Below are 24102 nucleotides of genomic sequence, written 5' to 3'. Positions count from 1 at the left end.
TAGTGCCGCGGTGCATTGTGGGTGTGCACGGAGAAGAAAAATGGCGGACTTGGCGAACGAAGGTAGGCAACCGTGTGAATCCGCAAAATGAGTAAAATAAAGCAAATAAACCGCCACCATGAGCCATATACGACACAATAGCGTCGGTGAGAGCGCCACGCGTGTTTATGACCCGGTCTGCGCGCTTCCGCGCCTATGAGGACGTGTTTGTGTGTCTATGTTTAGCTCAAGTTAGCCGATGAATGTGTTAGCTTCGCAAGCTAACCAGCGCACTGACATACAGTGTGTGTGTGTCGTGCAGCTAACGGACTGACCTCGGTGTGTTTCTCTTTTTGATTTTTAGGCGGGTGGAAACGCACGCGCTTGCCCCCGATGCGCTCGCGTGCTACGCATCCGCGCGCGCGCTGCGAAATAATTCATTTCATGCGTAATTACAAGGGATTAAAGAATGACGTTTTTTTACTTTGAGCATGCTGTTGCATTAAGGATCAACATATGTGTATTTTAGCACGCAGCTCAATATTTTAAATATGTAGCAGAAAAGGTTTTTCTGTATTATGCATCTACATTAGGGATCTTTTTTTCTTTCTTTTTTTTTGCAGCGTGCCATTTTATTCTAATCGTGGCTTATGTGATTAGACGTCTATTTTTAGCTTTTCAGGATCAGAGATATGTACCGTTTCTGAATGGATATTTAATTATTTAACCTTTATTGAGACCAATGCTTAAAAATTAAACATACTGAAACGAAATCAAATGGTGGGTGGGGTGGTGAGTTGCTAAACTGATGGCTGGTTTCGATCTGATCTGGATTCACGGTACTTTTTTGACGTTATTCCAATAAATGCATCCATTTATAGTCTGAAAACGGAGTCCCGAGCAGGTGGCGGTGTTTCGTTCACTGGTAAGCCGGCTGTCGGTGCCTCTCTCGCGGCTTGTGGCGTTACCCGGCTCCGCTGCCTGTGCTAATGCAGGCCCGCCCACCCTCTTACTAGCAGGGGTGAAATGCAACCCCATACACACATGACCCCCCCCCCCCCCCCCCCTTTAGGGCTCTAACGTTCTCCAATACAGCAGCCTTAAGTGGTGAGATCACCCATCGGTGGATGCCTCACCCCTTGACCTAATTACATTGATGTGCAGGGGTTTACAGTGTTGAATGAGCCACCCAGATGACTATGTGATCTGTTTACAGACGCACGTGTGCTATTGCACTCTTTAGTGGTCTGCAAATCATCTTAAACAGGCTTTGTACTCTTCCTTATGAATGATTGTTTTATTAGCCACCAGTTTTGGTCTTGCAACTATAAATACGAGAAGTGCCAGCCAGATATTGTGTCTTTGTTTATTTACGAAGCATGACGATCATTATAAAGCCTTTTAATTGAGCCAGAAGTGCCTAGGGTTTTTTTTTTGGTTGGCCTGAAGTGAGATAAGAAATAATATAACTTCTTTGACAATATTGTTTAGAGACTGTTTGGCTTGCAGGGACTGGTTACTAACCCCACTTGATCAGATTACCAGAGGCTTGTAATGGCAAGGACACACTACAGGTTGAAGTTTAAATAACTAGCGGTTGGATGTTAGGGCTTTTTAATGCATTAATGATGTTTTTTTATGCATTTGGGAGACAGTTTCATCAAAAGTGATGTGCATTGAATATTTACATTTGTATTAGTTCATATGCATTCTTCGAGAATCAAAATAGCCCATGCTCGTCTGAGCTATGTGATTGCAAGTTACTTATATGAAATTATTAGAAATGTCTTGGTGACCTTTGCATTCAGCACTTCAAGTGCAATGGTACTTCAAAATTCCTTTGTGTAATGCACACCTTATTTACATCTAATTGTGGTTTCCTCTGTCTCTATAACAGAGGTTTTTTTTAATATTGTTATTATATTTATGATTATTTACTGTAGCATTTCTATAAAATTCCACAGTTATTATTAATTTGGTGCAAGTTTTATTTATATTTTTGGATTAATACATGTGGAAATTTATTGGACATTGCAGTCTTTTATCAAAATTTTTTTTTTTTAAACAATAAGCTACTGGAGGCTAGGTATTCATATTTAATAATTATTTGTTAACAACAATTTTTATGCATGACACAAATGCCTCTGTAAAAATCACTTTTGAAAGTTTTAAATAAATCAGTTATTACAGTGTATTTTACAAGGAAATACCATTTCATTCTTTTTGCAAAATTGCATGTTTAATTCAATATTTTGCTTGCCATTTCTTTGCTTTATTAAATTTATGCAAAGCGCTTGCCATTTTCTTTTCTTTATTAAATACATGCAAAGCTGTCAGTTGGTTGTTGTCTTTAACACCGTTTGAAATAAGTTAAAAATTGACCGGTTTGGCACAGATAGTGTTGATCTCTGGTTGTTAAACTAAGTATGACGTAAAGCATTTGCTTTGGATGGTTTGGTCAGTTTGAGTCATGCACTATCCTCAAATAAACCATTTTAGGAAATGACCTATATTGAGAATGATTATCTTGTGACTTTGGATATTTGTGTGATATATAGGGGGAAACTTGGATCGACAAGAACTGTAAAATTAGTAATGTAGGATTTTGGAGAGGCATACAGGGATTGTATCTATTTGAGCCATATTTCCTGCTAATTTTCTTTGTTTTTCTTTTCAACAGAGAAGCCTGCCATAGCTCCTCCAGTGTTTGTGTTTCAGAAGGACAAAGCACTGAAGGTTTGTTCACTGTTTCATCAAGGAATAATTCTTAAAAAAATGGTCAAACCCATTCCTTTCTTTATTTCTTGCAAACCTTTCCCCCCAACTGTAATCTGTTTACGTATGTATGTATACTTTCAACCAGTTCTGATTGTTTGTATTTTTATATATTCCCAGTAAGCAATATGCAAAACTAATATTTAATGATTTAGCAGCAGCAAGAACAAATAAAATCAACAGTAGGCAAAATAAAGTAACAAATGTATGTTTTCAAGTGAAGTACATACCGGTAATTAAACGAGAAGTATGTCTTTGCATAATCTATGCACTTTGCAAAAATTTAATTCATTATAAACTACGGTTTAAAGTATTGGGTTTATAGGAGTGATTATAAGAAAGTGACTACGTTTACATGCAGCCAATAACCCGTTCAAAACCGGGATATTAGCAATAACCCGGTCATGCACGGCCATGTAAACACCGGCAAAAACCCGGATATGCTCATATCCCGGTTTTTAAAAACCGGGATATTATACCTGGGTTACCCCTTTTCTAACCCGAATATTTGGTCTTGTAAACGCGTTTCGGCATATCCCCATCAAAATGTGTGTTCTGCGCATGTTCTATTCGCAAGGAACCTTGGTCATGTGAGTCTTTGGATACAGGAAGAAGAATTGGAAATGACGCATATTGCGTCTTGCGTCCAGACGCTAACCGTGCGTCGCTGTTTACATCGGGATATTGGCGACTGATTATACATTACATGTATACAGGAGTAACTCTCTCTGCTCACGCATGTAAACGGGTTATCCCGAATGTTTCAGAAACCCAAATAGTGACCTTAACCCTACCATAACCCCAATTTTAACAGCATGTAAACGTAGTCAGTGTTTTCGTTGACCATCCTCATCTCTAAACTGTTTATTTTTCTGAGCTCAGTAAAAAGAAAGAAATGTCCACCTGTCCTGGATCTTTAGTGTGTTTAGTTACAAAACTACTAAACAAAACAAAAACATGAAATGCATTGAAATGCATACATTAGTTCAATCAACAGTTCTTGAAACTGCATTTATAGACGGCTCCATTTATTGATGTATCCACTATTTCAAAACTAATATCCACTTAATAAATGCTTACAGGAGTAGTTCACCCAAACATGTATAAGTTTCTTTCTTCAGGTTAACACAGAAAAAGATATATTGAAACATTTTGGTAACCAAACAGTCGATAGCAGCCATTGACTTCCATAGTTTTTTTTTTTTTTTCCATACTTTGGCTGTAAATGGCTACCATCTGCTGTTTGGTGACCGTCATTCTTCAAAATATCTTCTTTTGTGCTCAACAGAAGATAAGACAGACTCAGTCCATCCCCAGGTTGAGTGGTATTGTGTAATTTCTGCTCTGCTAGAGGCAGACGATGTAAGTTGTAAACTCTTGTCCACCATTGTCTAGTCCAAAAGGAAGTTCTACTGCAAACGCAAGTCATTGGTTGCATTTCCATTTAGTGGCTTTAAAATGATATGTTGCTGTTTTTAGAAGCCATGATATTGTGAATTTTGTAGTTGAAAACTAAACAAACCTCTTTCCCATAATAACCCGAGGATGTTATGATGGAAGACACTTACTGGGAAATATTAAATTTAGCTTTGAGTTTTATTGCAATAACAAAACAGACATTTTTTCAATAAACACTCAGGCGAGGCATGAACCTTTCACATGGTACCTGCCAAATTAGAGCAGTTTGGCTGGTAGTGAGTTGAATTTATTGCTGTGATTTCCCCAAAGTAGTTTAAGCAAATTAAACAAACTCTGCATTTCAGCGGCATGGTTTTAGCTCTGGTGAGAAATTATTTGAAAGTGGGGCTGTTTACGATATGGTTTTCCATTATACAGTGTGTTTCTCTGTGATGTGTGACCAAATGAATTTATTTATGTTTGTGCCTGTTCCAGAGATCCGCAGATGGGTCGAGTGCGGAGGACGGGGATGGTAAGTTTGAAGAGGTTTTTTTTTGTTTCTAGTGATGCATCAAAGTCAAAATTGTTGGCTGCTAAAAATTGTGAACATTACACAGACTAATTTTCCCAGGGTACTTGCTTTTTATTTTGATAACCTGTTTCATGATGTGCCAAAATGAAACCGAAAACAAACTGATTTGTGCATTAGAAAAGCACAACTGTTCTTTACAATATTGCATGAAATGTCTATATAAATGCGAAAGACAGACAAATGGATGTGCGTGCACTTTATCAATCAATATCCCAATATTTGTTTTATTTTTGGTGGCTAAAATTGTGCTGCATGCTTGAGTGTGTCTTTGAGTTTTAATGCAATACAATTTTTTAATGCATCATAAATAGTCTCAGAAAATATCCTAAAATGCTCTATTTGTTATTCTCGAAACCTTCAACAGCCGATAACAGAAACATTGACGTGGAGCAAACAGATTGTGGACATGCAACGATTCAAGTTTTTAATATTTCGTGTAAACACCCACTGACGATGATGTTTTGCTGGAAAGGAACTTGTATATGATATGTGATGAGATGCAGACAGTGAGACACTAACACAACGTCTCAAAAAATGTATTGTAGGATGCAGATGTGCTTTTATCATCCAGACGTCAGTTTGAGAGTTATTTGGAGGTCATTGTCTGACTTAAAGGAAAGGTTCACCCAGTAATGAACTATTTTTTTTCATCAGATTTGGATAATCTTAGCATCATGTCCCTTGCTCACCAATGGATGCTCTGCAGTGAATGGGTGCCGTCAGAATGAGAGTCCAAACAGCTGATCTTGTCTGTATCAGGAGAGAAATCTACACAACTCAAGCACCGTTTACAAGCCTAAACGGTCCTTAACAGCTCTAAAGGGTGGATTTTGATGTGAGAGTCAACAAGAGATGGACTTTTTCACTGGAGGAAGCGTTATTAGGAATTATAGACTCATTTAGTCGATTTAAAGCAATGATTTCAACAATAATGATGGATTTGTTTCTTACAAACCCACAGTTTTTGGCTTCACAAGATGCTATTTGATGAGTGGTATGGATCACTGTGATGTTTTTATCAGCTCTCATTCTGACGGCACCCATTCACTGCAGAGCATCCATTGATGAGACACTGATGCAATTCTACATTTCTCCAAACCTGACGAAGAAACAAACTCATCCACATCTTGGATGGCCTTATAATACTCTGCATCCTTATTTTTCTAATTTTTAATGGTAGAAGTCAGTATAATTGCACAAAAATTGTTAGAACATTATTAGAATAATAAGTTACTTCAGAAGGTCAGTTAAAATCAAGCATTTGCAGTTCTCTGCACTGTGGCCTGAATTGTAGTGCTCCACTAGATTTAGTTCTGATTGATCTACTGATTGAGTAATGCTCTCCAGATTCAGATCGAGATGATGGCGAGTACTGTCCTCCGGTAAAGAGAGAGAGGACCTCATCTCTGACCCAGTTTCCCCCGTCACATTCAGGTGAGTCTACAGCGATGGAGTGGATTGGCACTGTTCACCTTGAAGGGGGTGGATTCGGAGTATTATTCGACTAGTTTTTACTGAAAGCGTTATACTCCCATCTGATCTTCTCTATCTTTCGTGCTTTCTTTGTTTCCTGCAACAGTTCCCAAGAATAACATCTTTATGCCCTCAAGTTTATGCCAGTCTCCAACTGGTAATTCAGACTCGGAGCCAGGTAAGAACCAGCCACCATTTCAATCCTTTACGGAGACTATAAAGATTTAAACTTAACAATGTGTCCTAACAAGCCATGATGTGCCCCAAGTCCATCCATAGCAAATGTTAATCAACCAATCAGAGCATGAGATCTTTAATATGCAGTTGTGGAGAAGTGGTTTGGACCAATGAAATTTCAAAGTGGGCGGAGCTACTAGTCACAGTGCAATAGAAATAGAAACCAGAACTGGCCTTGTTTTAGGTTCATGACTCCTCATCAGAAAAAATGTTTCAGTGTCATCGACTGCTCGAATAAGAAATAAATATACATAAATCTTTAAATCTGTCATAGGCCCTCCTGTATTTAAAAACGAACTGAAGTCAGAGGGCTTTTAGAGTAGTTTTCAGTTTTAAAAACACTTTTTTTTTTTGTTTTATATTTGTGCATTTGTTGCACAGTAGCAACAGCACAGTTGCTCAAGCAAGTGGCAAAACATTTAAAATACTTTTATTTTTAATGTAAAAGTGCTCATTTCCTTCAAAACATATATGTTGACTGTAAAACAGTAGACTTTAATTATTTGCATTTATGGTGTAAATACTACGTTTCCGGTTTCATAATTACCGCAAAAAAATGCGCTGTCACTTTAATTCAGCACGTATAGCAAACTTCTTGTGGAATCTATCACTCTGCAGACCGCTGCTGGACCGCATCGTTTGCAGTGTGAATGCTTTAAAATCTGTTTACATTAGCATGAAAAAAAATACACACCGCATAGTGCATAGGCCTACGCACTGCGAACAGAGTGTGTGTGAACCCTGCGTTATGTGTGTGTGCTATGAGTGTGCATGAGCGCTAAATGGTTAAGCATTGACAATGATTAAAAAGAAATGCAATTTATAAACATCATTGACAACACTGCCTCAAATAAGACTCATTTAAAGCAGATTCACTAAGTGCTATCAGCTCTTATCCTCTAGATAACGTGTTACGCAGAGTAATGTTGATGGCAGATGCTGTGCATGCATCTGAACGCAGCTTTCTATTTTGGTCTCTCTTAGAAAGAGCACAAACCCAGCCAAGCGCACTAAACCCAAATGTGTATCGGCTCTGGTCAGGAATGTGCTAAAACAAGTCCAGAGGCCTGTGAGGGGACTAAGGTCTAACAGGAAGTGGTCAGAGCCGTTATGAGGCGGTAGATATGTAGCAAAGTAAAGAGGCTCCTACAGAGATGGACATGCTGTGCTTAAATTACTAGTGCATACTGCGTGGTGTATATAAAGCATACTGCCTTTTGTAAAAATATAAAGCTTTACACATCAAAAAAAAAAAAAAAAGTGTTTTTTTTTTCAGTTTCTGACAGGAAAAGAAAATTTTTTAATTGTAGTGTCTGATTCTTGACTGATGTGTTTGATGTAGAATTGTGTCATGCATTACAGATGAACTTTGAGTGTGTGTTTATCCGAGAGCTCTTATCTGGTCTTGCGTAAGGCATGTTGGGTTTATCATCTTAATGTTTATGCTTCTGTTTGTCCGTCTCAGAAGAGAAGCCCGTCGGGTTCAGGTTGAAACCTCCCACACTCATTCATGGTCAGGCCCCAAGCGCAGGTAAGATCAACTCATTCCTGCTCCGAACCTTTTACTGCTTCTACACACACTAATATAACAGAACTTTAGAGCGGAAAAGTTAGGGAATTAGTCACAATGTCACAGTTCTGACTGTAAAGCTTCCTCTTTCAGTACTTTTTTTAAAACGTCATGTGCGTTGGAAAGATGAGGGATGCAACGAAATAAAAATTATTCTCAATTTTATAGATTTTTATATATATATATATATATATATATATATATATATATATATATATATATATATATATATATAAAAATAATAATAAAAAAAAATATATATATATATATATATATGTATATATGTATATATATACACATATACATATATATATATATATGTATATGTATATATATATATATATATATATATATATATATATATATATATATATATATATATATATATATATATATTTTATTATTATTATTTTTTTTTATAATTAACAGCTTTTTTTATTATATTTATATTTTATTATTATATTTTTTTATTCTTTTTTGTTTTGTTTTTTTGGATTTTTATTCTAATATTTATTTATTTATTTTACTTGACTTTATTTTAGCTTTATTTCAATTATGGAAGACAGTTTTTTTTAAACAATTATTAAATGTATAATTATAGTTAATTATTAGTTTTAGTTAACTGTAGGAGCACAAACTTGGAAAGCTTTTCCATATTTTATAACATCCCATTGCATGAGAATTACAACCTAGTCTTTTTATCAGATGATCAGTCATTGGTGTGTGCTGCTGTGCTGCGGCGTTTGGTTTCTGATTCAATCCGTTAGTAGGTTGTTTTCCAGGCGTTCCCAGTCAGAAGCCCAAAGAACAGCAGCGCAGTGTTCTGAGACCAGCCGTTTTACAGGCTCCTCCGGCCAAAACCCTCACCGAATCCGTCAAGACCAGTACGTACATCTCCCATAATGCTCGCTGATGCCTTTCACAGCAACAGAATCTATGGGGGTCTCGGACTGCTCTGTAGGGAACCACATTCCAGGCTTTTTTGTTTTGAGAACAGATGTGTAAAACTTAAGTCAAAAACCTATTTTTTTCCTTTTCCAAGTCAAAGCAAAAAAATTTAAAATAAGCAAAAAGCCTGTTTAATCCAACTCAATTAATCTTCAAATTCAATGTGCAATCTCATATTTTATCTTATTTAGTTGCACTTTATAAAGGTCTGCTCCTTTTTCTAAATGATCGAATCTACACATGGTCTTGTCAACAGAAAATATTGTCAGTGTAGCATTTTGAGTGAATCTTGTGGGGAATAATTGTTTATTTCAGCAGTTTTTCCTCATTTGTCATTATTATTCCTATGTATCAGCATTATATCGGCCGTCAGTCACCTTCCTCTCTACATATATTAGTGTCGACTAGATGAGGTTTGGGGTGACCACTAGTATTCATGACTCGGAGGCGTATTATCCCAATCTGGAGATGTGTGTTGATAGTGTGATGCTGTTAGTTTATGCCAATGTTTTCGCTCGCAGACTCCAGCTGTGGAACAAATGGAGTTGGGAAGTTTGGAGATTCATCATCAGAGAGCCGATCCGTTTTCCTGAACAACACAGAGAGCTCGGACAAATCACCGGTGAGGACATACTGCACAAACATCTGAGATGGAAACACTTGAAAAATAAACCGCAATTAATTACTTCCTGTTTAAAGCGTCTCGTAAATATCAGCATCACCTGTAATCACTGCACATGTATGAGATGACCTGGGTGCTTAGTAATTCATAACTGATGACTACTACATGACTGTAGGAAATCACAGAAAAATCAAGTTAATCGCTTTAGTTTTAAGCAGCAGTAATGTGGTATAATTTTGCTGAACAGTGACATTTGCATTGATTTATTAAATTTTATAATGTCGCTTTGGATAAAAATATATATTAATGCTAAATGCATTGATTTAATTTTCATTTTCATGTTAATTACACAAATGAAGGCTTAAAAAGACAAAGATTGAGAGAGCAGAAAATCTTAAACCTGCACTGCATATATTGATTTAATTGAATCATAGTGTTAATTCACAATAGCATTATGTGTTATTTTTTAAATGGGTTTAATATATCATGCAGCCTTAAAAAAAGAGAAAAAAAAAAGAAAAAGGTCTAATGTGTTTTATTGAATCTCGTCCATGAAATATGCAATTTTCAGTATTGTGCTCATTACTCGACACCGGCAAAATGAAATTGTTTTTTTTTTTAAATCGAATACTAGAATAGAATCAAGAAATCATGACAGCCCCAATATGAAGTTTTGTTTTCTGAGAAATTGAACAAAATTAAGTTCTTAAACCAAAATCTGTAAATTATATATACTTTTTTATCTTTGAATCAAGTAGATTTTTCTGAATCTTTAGAAATGTAATATTGTTTTAATTATAAACTAATTGTATTTTTGTCAATACGTTATAAAATAAGACTTCTGGGTATCATAAACATATCTTGATTTAAGAATCTTTAGATGTTTGCACTGGAAAACAGCCAAAATATTGGCTGTTTTTTTTTTTTTTTTTTTTTGGTTTTTGCAATTCAGATATCAAATAGTTATTTCTATGTATTAACAGAGCTATCCATAATTTATTTTATTATTTTTCTTTTTTTGTAATTTTTTTTACTTTGAAGAGTTGCTATTTTGAGACCTTTACATTTAAAGACCATGTTCAAAAGACATTGAGACTTTTCCTTAAATTTTCTTTTTTTGTTCTTAAAAACGATCTTGATGAACCTTCATAAAACTGGCATAAGCTCTCATACTATATGAGCCAGAGAAGCCTGATGCATCCGACCTAATAAAGTCTAAAGCCCATAGACTTGTCGTCGGATCCGCATTACATTGAGTTCCTTTGCAGAAGCGGGAGAAGGAAGGAGAAGAAAATGGAGGTGCACGGAAAGAGGACAGCAGTCAGAAGAAGGATAGTGCGGTGGACTCATCGTTTGTGTTCGGGCAGAACATCAAAGAGCGAGCGAAGGTCAGCGCTGACTCACTGCTTTTTTCGAAGCTGACGCGATTGAAGTTCCCAAGGAGTGTTTGTGTTTATTCTCAGATTCTGTCACTGTGTTTTTCTTGAGCAGTTGGAGGAAAACAGCACATCCAGTGAATCAAAAGACTCCACACAGGACTCTCAGTCTGGCAGCACCAATTATTTCTTACAGTACATGGGCAGCGCTAGGTAACGCTTCGATAGAGCCATGTGAATCTGTTCACTCTCTCTGGCCCGGCTTCTACTTCCTGTAAATCTGCTTCTGTTTGCTTTTGCAGCTCCAACAATGCCTCCAACAGCGCAGATAAAGACTCCAAGTTTGTTTTTGGCCAGAACATGTTTGAGAGAGTTCTGGTGAGTGTATAGGAGGACTGGTTTTAGACAACAGATGCATTTGTGACCCTGGACCAGTCATAAGGGAGGGAGATTTGTACATCATCACAACTTTCCATTGATGTATGGTTTGTTAGGATCGGACGATATTTGGCTGAGATACAACTATTAGAAAATCTGGAATCTGAGGGTGCAAAAAAATGCAATACTGAGAAATTTGTCTAAATTAAGTTCTAAGAAATGCATATTACTAATCATAAATTTAAGTTTTAATGTTTACAGTAGTAATTTACTAAATATCTTCATGGAACATGATATTTACGTAATATCCTAATGATTTTTGGCATAAAATGAAAATTGATAATTTTGCGCCATACAATGTTCCTTTTGGCTATTGCTCAAAATATTCCCCAGTGACTTGAGACACACTCCAGGGGCACATTTTTTGTCCCATTTAGTTTTTTGTACAGACCTATCCATATGAAGGACTAATTTCACCAAAAAAAATAATAATTTACGATCTTGTTTTACTTAAAAAAAAAAAAAAAAAAAAAAAAAAAGTTTAGTAGAAAATCCAAGCTTTTCAGAGGTGTATAAAGAAAGTTTTGTGTTCTTTCAGAGCCCCCCAAAAGGAGGCGAGGTGTCTGTCGAGGCCAGTAAAGAGGGTCCAGCTCCAGCATCTGAGCCTTCATCACAAGAGGCCGCACCAGATCACAGTGTATCAGAGTCTCTGGTAGAGTCGGCGGCCGCGTACACCAAAGCCACTGCCAAGAAGTGCATTCTGGAGAAAGTAGAGGTCCGTACAGGAGAGGAGGCGGAGAGCAATGTTTTACAGGTGAGTCCACGTTCAGCACAGCAGTCAGTCGCCACAGCAAAAACATCGGCTTATAGTCCATCGTTTTATAATATAATCTGTCAACAACATCTACTTCAGCTTTTGCCAACCTCAGGAAGTGATCTCAACTCATTCATTAAAAAACAAAATTCTTGAGCAGAAAGTCATCATATTAGAATAATAGAGGTTTCTGAGTAATGATGCTGAAAATACAGCTTTGATCACAGAAATAAATTACAGTTTACAGTCTATTCATATAGAAAACAGCTATTTTAAATTGTAATAATATTTCATAGTTTTTACAGTATTTTTTGATTAAGTAAATGTAGCCTTGCTGAACGGAAGAAACTTAATTCAAACAAACAAATAAAAACATTTTTGCAATATATATGCAAATTAAGCTCAATTAACTGTTTCTGTGGAATAATTTTGAATCTAAGTCACTGTGAGACACAATAGAAGTGATTGGGGTCAATTTTAACACATTAACATGTACTGTTCAGTAGTGCATACATGTAAATGCATTCATCATTAAAGTGTGAAACACTGCTTATTAATCATTTGTTGTTGTTTTTTTAATAAAATTGTTATCATATTTGACTGTTTTTGCCATTACACAACAAGTGGCAATAACTGTATAAACACCATATTTTCCGGACTATAAGTCACACATTTTCATAGTTTGGCTGGTCCTTCGACTTCTAGTCAGGTGTGACTTATCAAAATTACTTAGATATGAACCAAGAGAAAATATTACCATCTAAAGCCACGAGAGGGCGCTCTTATGCTGCTCACTGCTCCTGTAGTCTACACCTGAAAACATAGAGCGCCCTCTCGCGGCCTTAGCTGGTTTTTCTTTGTCCCAAATAAACGCAACTTGTAGTCCAGAGCGACTGATGTTCTTTTGTTCTTGTCATGACGTATTTTTGGACTTATGCGACTGGCGTAGCCAGTTTTTTTTTTTTTTTAAATGTAAGACAAGAAAAGGAAAAGTGCTATTATTAGTTGGTTAAGTGCTGGCGAAAAAGATGAGTTTTTAGATGTTGTTTTTTACAAAACCACTTTTTTTATTCACATTCTTGGTCACAGAAACTGTTTAGTCTTTTTATTATCTTTTTCAAGACTTTTAAACACTTTTTTTAAACAACTTTTTAAACAACTTTTAAACATATATTACATATAAAATATGTAAAATGCATAATTAAAAGAAACCTAAGTAACTACAAATGAGCATTTAAAGTAAATATCTTCAAAAGAAATTCCATGTGGAGCATGTCCCCAGCTTTTTTCCTATACTTACCTATAAATACTTATCAGTTTATTTGTACTTAACATTCTCTTATCAGTTCAGGTTATGCTTCCAAAACGGTGTATTTAGATTACTGTTCCAGTGTCTTGCCTCATAGAAATCTATTGTAAGTGCATCCGTGCAAACCGAGAGCAGTCTGAATGAGTTTCTGTTGTAATTGGCAGCAGGCTACAGATGTGTTCTATAGAGCTTAAGTTGCACTGACCCAGAACATTCCTTTAATCTTTTCAGTCCTGTTTCTTCCTCGCAGTGAAACTTTGATGTGCTGATAATGAGCTGATCTGTGTCCGTCTCTCCACAGATGCAGTGTAAGTTGTTTGTGTTCGATAAGCCAGCTCAGTCGTGGGTGGAACGAGGCCGCGGTCTGCTCAGACTTAATGACATGGCATCCACCGACGACGGCACGTTACGCTCGAGATTAGGTAAGAGCAGCGCTGAGTGTCAGGCTTCTTTAGAGCAGCCGATATGTGATGTTGTTCCTCATGTGACTGCTTCTGTCTGTTAGTGATGCGCACGCAGGGCAGTCTGCGCCTGATCCTCAACACCAAGCTCTGGCCTCAGATGCAGGTGGATAAAGCCAGTGAGAAGAGCGTTCGTATCACAGCCATGGACACGGAGGACCAGGGCGTCAAGGTCTTCCTCATATCGGTAGGATGGACACCTTTGTAACACTTTACACAGGAAGTGCTTAGCTTTTTAGTTGTTTTTGTTAAATAATGCACAAGTTTAAAAAGCAACTCTGGTATCGGGGTTTTTTTTGCTCTCAAAAAATTTTTGCCAATAAATTAATACAGTAATAAAAAATGTATGTAAAATATATATTTTAATTTGATGTATATTTTTATTTAAAACAAATAATTTTAAATGGTATTTAAAATGTAAAATAGTTAAATCAGGTAGAAATAGCCCTTTAAAAGTCTAAGCTGCTGGTTACTAGCAATAATTTTGCATTAGTTAAAATGAACCAACGAGTTACACATTTATTAATTTTTAAAATAAAACTAATTGTTCATTAAGTCACAGTGCATGTTACACAACTATACCCCAAAGAACTAGTTAATAACAATTAGCAGTGTAGAGTACCTCAAGGCTCAGTACTAGGGCAGTTACTCTTCATGCTTTACATGTTACCCTTGGGAGATATCATCATGAATATATACAAAAAAAAAAAAAATTATATATATATATATATATATATATATATATATGCGTGTGTGTATATATATATATATATATATATATATATATATATATATACAAAAATTATATATATATGTTTGTAATATAATTTATTTATTTTAATACATTGATTTATATATATATATATGTTATACAGATTTATGTAATTAAATGTTTTTAATATATTTATTTTAATTAAATTGTTTTATTTTAATAATATAATATTTGTTATTCACTGGTTTTAAAAAGGAAAATAAATTGGTGAAATGTTTGTAGGTGATTATATAATTGAATAGAAAGGGTCTAGTTATTTGTTTTCAAATATTGAATCTCCTAGAATTTATGTATGCACAACCTCTAGAAAGTAGTTTTTCTGTCCCTCACTCAATCATTACAGTGATTGCAGTTGTAGGTTAGTTTTGGGAGCCGTGTATCATGGTGTAAGTTGTGTGTCCTCAGGCGAGCTCTAAAGATTCGGGTCAGCTGGCCGCGGCGCTGCATCACCGGATCCTGGCCCTGCGGAGTCGTGCGGAGCAGGAGACCGAGAGCGCACCCATCCCGACCGAACCACAGATCCCACAGTCAAACGAGTACGACAGTGACGATGACCAACCCGCTAACAACAGCAGCGGCACGGGGAACTCCACCGCCAGTGGTACGGTCTTTTACATGAGTGAACCAGTGGTGAAATTTCTGTCAAGGACAATAACCAATAAATGCCTGAAAGTATAAATCTAAATCATTTTCTATAGATTTTTATATTCATTCACTCCACAGTACACTCATCAATCATAAATCAATACATACTACATAGCAAAACCTGGCTACATGATTGTTTATATTGTAAAATATATCATTGCAAAGCCCTCTATAGAAAATTTTATACATGGTATATCTAACTTAATCTGCATATATATATTCTAGGTTATTACATGCAGAGGTTTTAGGTCCGATAATTAAAACCTCAGTTTTTTCTGAATTTAGTAGTAAGAAATTACTCATCCAGTGTTTCTCCGGGCCTCGAAGAAATATAGAGCTGAGTATCATCAGCATAACGGTGAAAGCTAGCACCATGTTTCATGATGATATCTCCCAAGGGTAACATGTAAAGCGTGAAGAGTAACTGCCCTAGTACGGAGCCTTGAGGTACTCTACACTGCTACGAATTGATGGCGGTCATATTAGTACGATTTGAACCTGCTAATGCACTTCCTTTAATGCAAGCAAAGTTTTCTAGTCCATTCAAGAGAATGTTATGGTCAATAGTGTCGAACGCAGCACTAAGATCCAACACCACTAATAGAGAGATTCAACCACGATCAGATAATAAGAGCAGGTCATTTGTAACTCTAAGGAGAGCAGTCTCAGTACTATGATACCGTCTAAATCCTTACTGGAAATCCTCACAGATACCATTTTTCTCTTAGTAGGGATATAAATGTGAGGATACCACCTTTTCTAGTGTCTTGGACAGAAAAGGAAGATTCGATATCTGATTGTTATTAACTAGTTCTTTGGGGTCTAGTTGTATAATATGCACTTTGACTTAATGAACAATTAGTTTTATTTAAAAAAATAATAAATGTATAACTCGTTGATTCATTTTAACTAATGCAAAATGATTGCTAGTAACCAGCAGTTTTGACTTTTAAAGGGTTATTTCTACCTGATTTAACACAAATCTAGTTTTGGTATAAATTAATGTATCAAGGTGGATTCACCAATTTTAACATTTTATTGATTTGAATAAAAACCAGTTCATGTAGATGTTACCATGTAGTTTTATAAATGAGACCTGTGAATTTGAGTATTAATATCTCAATTATTGAGTAATTTAAAAAATATGTAACTGATACGGTATGTTTTGCATTGCTCAGCTTGTTGGTTTCTGGTATATTTTCTGAGTTAAATCTGACTTGTTTTCTTCCAGGTAACTGTGAGAGCAGCGAGACCGCAGCCGCCGAGAGCACATAGCATCCCGACCCTCTGCCCAACCCACAGCCGTCCACCGGGGTTTTTAGCGCAGGCATCTTTGCGGACAGCCCGGACCGGCATGACCCCCTCGGACTGGAGCCATGGACCGCTGGAGCAGAGTCTCTCTCACCCAAACTTCTGTAGTTCATATTCCCCTCCAACATATATTGTAAATCTGGAGTTTAGGTTTTTTTTTAGCATTTTGTTGTTTTTAGTTTTTTTTTCACTTGGACTGCAAATAAACAAATTAAAATGACAACAAATAAGAAAAAAAAAAGAAGAAAAAACAAGACTTTTCCATGTATGGCTTCGGACTTGGTCGCTCATCATATTGATGAGCGTGAGGGTGTTTCTCTCTCCGTTTAGGACGTGGCTCATCAAGACTGCAGTTTCTACCGCGGGACCGTTTTTTACTCATTGTCTCTCTGTCTTTCTCTTTTCATTGGCTCTCGGCTTCTCCATGACCTTGCCGCATCATCGTGCTTCTCAGCCAATCAGCTGCCTGAAAGCTCCACGGTCACATGACCTCTGCTGCGTTCCGTGTAGTTGTATCATTGTTCCCAGCTGATTTCTGCCAGCTTCACTGAGCGTCTCACTTTCTAGGACAAGCTGACACTCTTTACTAGTCTGCTAAGATGATAGTTAGATTTCTCATTGGTGTTAACGAATAAAGGACTTAACAGGCACACGGACTCGTGCTGTAGTGAATCTGTTTCTACATCCGCCCCCTGTAAAAGAGAAAAATATCTTCACCCCAACGTCTCTTGAAACATCAAACTGAGTTGTGTAGCTTCGTTTAGGGGCAGATAATGTTTAACATTTCTTTTCTTTTAAACATTTAAAGCAGCATCTCGGTATTTGTTTTTATTTTCCATATTCTGAGGGTTTGTATTGTGTTGGCCTTTTTTGTTAAATATCGATTTACTATATTAACTTTTTATCCATTTCGTGTCATTTGGAGACGGTTTGTCAGAAATGAAGATTTTCTTCATGTGTTGGAAGTTTGAGTGCATTTAGACGCAGGAAAAAGAAAAGGACAAAAAAGAAAAAAAAAAGTGTACCCTTGATTGTTCTGTAAATTTCTATGCGTATATTATCACTTACTAGCACACCATGTCTCCAAACTCCTTTACAAAATAAATAGTAATATCAAAGATGAAAAAAAAAACGATGAAACATTTGAAATAAAAATTTGTCTTATGTCAAAATGTGGTCCCTTCAGTTTCTCACCTGGAATAATACATTAATGTCCATTAATTTGTTAATCGTGGATGAATCTGAATGTTTTTGGAAATAGTCTGTTCTGTTCACCAGTGCTGCATTTATTTGATCAAAAATACAGTAAATTGTGAAATATTATTAGAATTTAAAATAAGTATTTTTACAATGTAATTTATTTCTGTGATGCTGCACTGAGTTTTCAGCATTCAGTCTTCAGTGTCACATGATCCTTCAGAAATCATGATAATATGATGATTTGCTGAACATTTCTGATTATTATCAATATCAACAAACAGTTGTGCTGCTTCATATTTTTATGAAAACATGCATTTTAATTTTCAGGATTCTTTGATGATTATTCTTTGGATAGAAAGTTCAAAAGAACACCGTTTATTTGAAATAGAAATCTTTTGTAACATTATAACGTCTTAACTGTCACTTTTGATCAGGTTATTGCGTCCTTGATGAATAAATGTATTAAGAAAAATCTTACTGTCCCAAACTTGAGATTGTTAGTTATCTTGGCTAATTTGGAAAGGACAGGACATGTGTGATGCTGTTTGCGTTCAGCAGGTGGCGCTCGCGCTCATCTAACTCTTGAGCACAAAGACTGCATCAAATAAATAGAGGCACCAGTTTACAGTCTAAACAGCTGCTGGGATTCATCAAGTGACTGAGGAGTGTTTGTCAGAGAACTCAATAAAGCTCTTTTGAAGCTGACGTCTAACAAGCCCGGGTTTTGACAGCTGTCACACCGTTTACTCGCGTCCCGGTCAAGAGTCACGTGCGTTCAACACTGAAGCAGGATGTGCAAACCAAAGAAGTTTAATTAGACATGATTTCAACAAGTAAACATCGTGCATTCTACACGATTTCAGTACAATTTTGTAATGACAAATTGAATGCGTCGAAACTGATTTCTGAGCGCTGATGATGATGATGACTACAGCTTCCATGCGTTCTTCATCATGGTGATGAAATACTCATCGCTGTCGACAGAAGCACTGACTCCGCTGTAATAGTTCACAAACTCCTCCAGCGTCACCTGTCACGGGAAGAAACGAGATTTTAGCACATTATGGACGTGCAAACCCATTGCTTTCAAAGATGTAATTTTATTAGAGTAGCTATATGCATACGGTAATCAAAAGTGGACTTTTACTGAAAAAAAACCTGACTTGTGAATGGATTTAAATGGAATAAATGTGACAAGGAATTAAGAATGTGCAGTTCACTTTGCAAATAAAAATTATTTTAAAAAATAAGGTGACAAACAAATGAAAGTCAAATTATGAATAACTTTTTTTAAGTGTAATTTCCAGTTATTTATAAAGCCCAAAAGTGGTTTCTTTTATTTTGTATAGATTAATTTAGTAGTGGAAGTGATTATTTTAAGAGAAGATGGTTAAAATAATCATTTTCTAACTGTTTTAAATTAATTTTAAATAAGAAAAAAAAAAATTTTTTTATTAAAAGCTTATTAAAAATTAAAAGTTATTATTTTTCTTCATTATTATTTTTCTTCATTATTATTTTACGTAAAGCACTTTGAATTACCATTGTGTATGAAATGTGCTATAAAAATAAACTTTCCTTGCCTTCAACCTACACTTTTTTTTTTTTTTGGGTTAATATGTAATGTAAAATTATATTAAATATGTTAAAATGTAAGCACCGAAATATAAGGATGATTATGATGGTAATCTAGTCTGCAGACCCTTATTAGACTGAAAATGCATCCCATATCTGACAAACTGGAGGAACCTGTCCGTCTTTGTCATATGGAGAGTCAAAGTTTTCCAGGAAAGAGCGGAAGACTTGTTCTTCTGTCCACTCTCCACTCTTGTATTTGGGGTGATGCTTGCTGTTGTAGAGCCCCTGTAGATCTTCTATGGTAACAACGCCGTCTCCTGTCTTATCAAACTTCTGGAAAGCCTGCTCGATCACCTGTCTGCGTGAGCTCGACATGGGAGGCTGAGGCAAAGAAACATAAGAAGCAGATTGCATTGAAATTATCACAAAAAACTTTTTGGTGTCCTCAAAACACATTCTTACTCTTAATTTCTCAAGAAACTCATCGAAGTTGATAGTGCCGCTTCCATCCTTGTCCATCATGGCAAAGATCCGCTGTGCCTTGTCCTTCCCCACAGACACGCCGTAGTTCTCCAGGCCCTTCTCGAACTCCTGGAAGTTTAGAGATTTACTGCCATCATCATCCATAATGCGAAATGTCCTAGAAAGAATTTATAATCTTAGGTAAACAAACAATTTACCCCCAAATTGTAAAAAAAAAAAAAAAGAATTAAACCGAAAGGTGAATATTTAAAATACTAATTACCTCGCATTGCCAAGAAAATTTAAATTAAAAGAATGTTTCCTATAAAAGTATCAAACTACCATATCTCAGTTGCTGCCTTTCATCAAAGTGTCTGTACATTTCATTTCAACTCATTTTTTACAGTCTTGAATACAGACGAATCTCAGTAACTTGAAATTGGTTACATTATTTTGATGTTCCTGCCTCAAGTGGAGGAGTTCAGGTATCTTGGAGTCTTGTTCACGAGTGAGGGAAGGATGGAACGTGAGATTGACAGACGGATCGGTGCAGCTTCTGCAGTAATGCGGTCGCTGTACCGGTCTGTCGTGGTGAAGAAGGAGCTGAGCTGTAAGGCAAAGCTCTCGATTTACCGGTCAATCTACGTTCCTACTCTCACCTATGGTCATGAGCTGTGGGTCATGACCGAAAGGACAAGATCCCGGATACAGGCGGCCGAAATGAGCTTTCTCCGTCGGGTGGCTGGGCGCTCCCTTAGAGATAGGGTGAGAAGCTCGGTCACTCGGGAGGAGCTCAGAGTAGAGCCGTTGCTCCTCCACATCGAGAGGAGCCAGCTGAGGTGGCTCGGGCATCTATTTCGGATGCCTCCTGGACGCCTTCCCAGGGAGGTGTTCCAGGCACGTCTCACCGGGAGGAGGCCCCGGGGAAGACCTAGGACACGCTGGAGGGACTATGTCTCCCGGCTGGCCTGGGAACGCCTCGGGGTCCCCCCGGAAGAGCTGGAGGAAGTGGCTAGGAAGAGGGAAGTCTGGGCGTCTCTGCTTAGACTGTTGCCCCCGCGACCCGGCCCCGGATAAGCGGAAGATGATGGATGGATGGATGGATGGATTTTGATGAGTGAAAGCTACGAAAAAACAAGTTGCCGTGACTTATTGATCACATTTTATTTTTTATTTTTTCTTAAAAGTCTGTTTTAAGATTTATTAAGCTACATTCTAATTGTTTGATTTTCATACATTTCCATTTTCCCCCCATATTCTTACTACTGTAATGCTAAACAAATAACATTTAACGTTAAATGAATTGTGAATAGTTTTTGTGCATTTTTAATATGTTGATTTAAATAACGATCATTTAACCACAGCATCTGAATGCACAGTAGACTATACAAATTTTATGAACAATGTGCTTCATTTCCACGAAAATGTTCTTTATGTACAATATAGTATCTATTTTTTTCAATCGTTTGATTTTGGGTGGACATATTCTTTGATTTTGTGGTGAGGTATGACTTGTTTTTCCTGAGATTCATCCCATCACCGGTTCAGTCCCCCTGATGTAACCTAGAAAGTTAATTATCAATGGCACAGTGGTGATAATTCCTCATCAGCTTCAAGCAGGAATCAAAACAACAGCTTTACTAATGCTACACCTCATCACCACGAAACCACAGACTCGTATATTCACAGGAGATTGGGGTATTTCTCTTGCCTTCCAAGAGCCTTGATTCCCGCCGCTCCTCTCTTGAGGCACTGCTGCCTGAGCTCCTGCATTGCATCTGCGGCCATAGCACCTCAGCTCAGTCTCGCTGGATCCACTTCAGTCGCCTGCAGCTTCAGGTTGCTATGGAAAGAGATTAAGAATGTAGAAATGCACTGAGGTGGTCCTCAAGACGTCTCGTGGGCAAACAAGGAAGTGCTTTTATGTACCGACTTCTGTTGGCCTGGAAACATATTCTCAGAGGATGCAACCACAGCAACTGTAGTGTACACATAAACCACCATAAAACACACTCATGTGGCTATTTAATCTTTCTCTATATGAGAAAAAGTCTAAATGAAACGTTCCAGATTACTGACATCTGCTAGGCTATATTATTACCATATTTAACAGACTCCTTTTTCACAACTTAGTCCCTTAGACCGTTGTGAAAAAATAAACTAACAAATAAATTTACAAATATCAAAGATAAAAACATCACTATACGTTTTTTGTTTAGCGTCGTCCTTTATGTATATTCTGCTTTTTTGATTCACAGATAAAAATTGTTTGATATAGATTCAGTCAAATAAGTATGAAATATCTTACCTGTCTTTTGCCGTGGTCTTTTACGCAGTGTGCAGTCTGACGTGTGTCTCAGGTGCACCTGCTTGATTCTCCGCCCCCCAAACTCAGCTCACTTTTTGATTGGCTGTAAGACGTGTCAATCATTACCAGTCATTATTAATCGTCGATAATCGTCAACATAAAAAAAAAAAATATTCACATATTTTTTATTTATTTGTCTAGCTCTACAGTATATCTGTGTTTTACCATAGTTTCTGCCAAATACCAGTGTTAGTAAACTGCAATTATTATTTCAGTTTTTTTATTATTTTTAAATGATATAGAATCAAATTCAAAGTGTAATAGCTACATTTCCGAATGTTTCTATAAATTAGTGTTAAATTGAACTGAGTTTTACTCTAATAACAGTAACTGTATAACCATTTTTTAGGAGAAAACGGTGTTATTTTGTATAAGGCAGGAATGCGTGATCACGTGATGGTATTGCTAAATCGGCCTGAAGGATAAACCGTTTCTCAAGAAATTCAAAATATGGCAGACTTTTAACTAGTATATTCATCTGTATTTACCGCCGTAAACTACGACACTTCAGTAAAGGTAAGCTGTCTATAAACAAACTTTCTTCATGTCTGAGCTAGTTTGTTTGTTGATTGGGTTTAGGTTAGCTTGTTAAAACCACTAACGTTACAGGGAGATTCTCATGGATGTAAGTTACATCCAGATCACCTTTCACCCAACAATTTTTACTGTAATTCCAATTCCCATCCATAAATCTCCATTTATTCTCAATGATAACGCTAATTTGTTTCACATTAGTTTTTGATTGTATTATTGTTAAAGATGGCCCTGTTATTATCCGGTTTCATAAGATTCCCCCATGGCGTTAATGTTATAATTAGCTGGAAATTTTGATAATTTTTTTAATATTTAGACGTTCACATTTACAGGAGAAGCAGCTGAAATGCTTTTAATCGCTTTCGTCTGGTGTGGAGTGGAAAGTCATGGAGACAAATACCTCAGTTTTGTCAATTGGAGCTTATCAAGCTGCTCTGTTGATGTTTTCTCTGCACAAGTTTATACCATCAGTTTGACTTCCGTATTTTTATGTGCTTGTGAACTTTTTTTTTTTTTTTTTTACATTTCATTGATGGTTAAATCCAAATTATGTGTAAATTAACATGATTATACAAACATACTGAGCCAGTAAGAAGTATTCACCCCCATTAGATGCTTTTATGTTTTACAACATTTAGTTTCAGAAGAATTAATTAGGCTTTTTTGACACAGATCAACAGGAAAATATTCATGTCAACACACAGTGTACATCTGACAGCTATAGTTTTGATTTTCTTAATTGCTTTGTTTAAAAACTGTTGAAGCTTGGTCAGGAATTTAGTTCACCCATAGGTTGGCAATCAGCCATTTTACAAAAGATTGTTAAGTAAGGCAATTTGTGTTAGAATAATTCTTAGCTCTTCACTTGAGACGGGAGGTTTCTGTGGCCCCTGGTTTAGTTATGGTAGTCTTAGCATTGGTCTCTTGGTGGCTTCCCTTAGATTTACAGCTTCTTGTGTTTCTTAATGATTGATTTAACTGCACTCCAAGGAATACTTTGTGATTTGGAAATCTTCTGGTATCCATTTCCACCAGATTGAGGTGTATTTATACTACAATCAAGCCCCTTGACAACACAGGTGCTCTCAATTTACCTATTTATGTGACCTTTAAACCCAATTGGACACACCAGTGATGGTATAAATGTGTCATGTTAAATGGGGCTAATGCTTATGGAATTACTTATTTTGGATTTTACTTTCTGAGTCTCTGTTTACTCTTTGACATTAACAAGTTGTCCACTTATTTTTGGTATTGCTTTGTTTATTTTTATTTTTTATCCTTACGTCACCCCTTGCAG

General features: G+C 36.5%; 2 protein-coding genes across 4 annotated transcripts; one reads left to right on the top strand and one right to left on the bottom strand.

Moving 5' to 3' along the window:
- On the top strand, nt 1–17832 carry LOC127951043 (ran-binding protein 3). 2 transcript variants are annotated; one of them, XM_052548648.1, is made up of 16 exons: nt 1–62; nt 2660–2715; nt 4648–4684; nt 6092–6178; nt 6324–6395; nt 7920–7985; nt 8807–8908; nt 9494–9594; nt 10863–10982; nt 11086–11183; nt 11273–11348; nt 11947–12162; nt 13773–13893; nt 13977–14119; nt 15110–15305; nt 16581–17832. In XM_052548648.1, exons 1-16 carry the CDS (start codon nt 41–43, stop codon nt 16622–16624), a joined length of 1557 nt encoding a protein of 518 aa, XP_052404608.1. In that variant the 5' UTR covers nt 1–40; the 3' UTR covers nt 16625–17832. The 2 variants fall into 2 exon arrangements, with proteins under 2 accessions (XP_052404608.1, XP_052404607.1); XM_052548647.1 differs by having other exon boundaries at nt 8795–8908.
- Nucleotides 17833–18654: 822 nt separating this feature from the next.
- On the bottom strand, nt 18655–23785 carry LOC127951044 (calcyphosin-like protein). Of its 2 annotated transcripts, XM_052548649.1 has the most exons (6): nt 23668–23785; nt 22209–22311; nt 21612–21743; nt 19901–20078; nt 19610–19819; nt 18655–18890 (listed from the first exon to the last, which is right to left on the bottom strand). In XM_052548649.1, exons 3-6 carry the CDS (start codon nt 21686–21688, stop codon nt 18789–18791), a joined length of 567 nt encoding a protein of 188 aa, XP_052404609.1. In that variant the 5' UTR covers nt 21689–21743; nt 22209–22311; nt 23668–23785; the 3' UTR covers nt 18655–18788. The 2 variants fall into 2 exon arrangements, with proteins under 2 accessions (XP_052404609.1, XP_052404610.1); XM_052548650.1 differs by lacking the exons at nt 22209–22311; nt 23668–23785 and adding an exon at nt 21830–21851.
- Between the last annotated feature and the right edge of the window lie 317 nt (nt 23786–24102).

The sequence above is a fragment of the Carassius gibelio genome, chromosome B2, assembly GCF_023724105.1.
Source record: "Carassius gibelio isolate Cgi1373 ecotype wild population from Czech Republic chromosome B2, carGib1.2-hapl.c, whole genome shotgun sequence".
Lineage (NCBI taxonomy): Eukaryota > Metazoa > Chordata > Actinopteri > Cypriniformes > Cyprinidae > Carassius > Carassius gibelio.
Note: the sequence above shows the minus strand (reverse complement) of the source record. Positions and strands in the feature narration are given on the sequence as shown.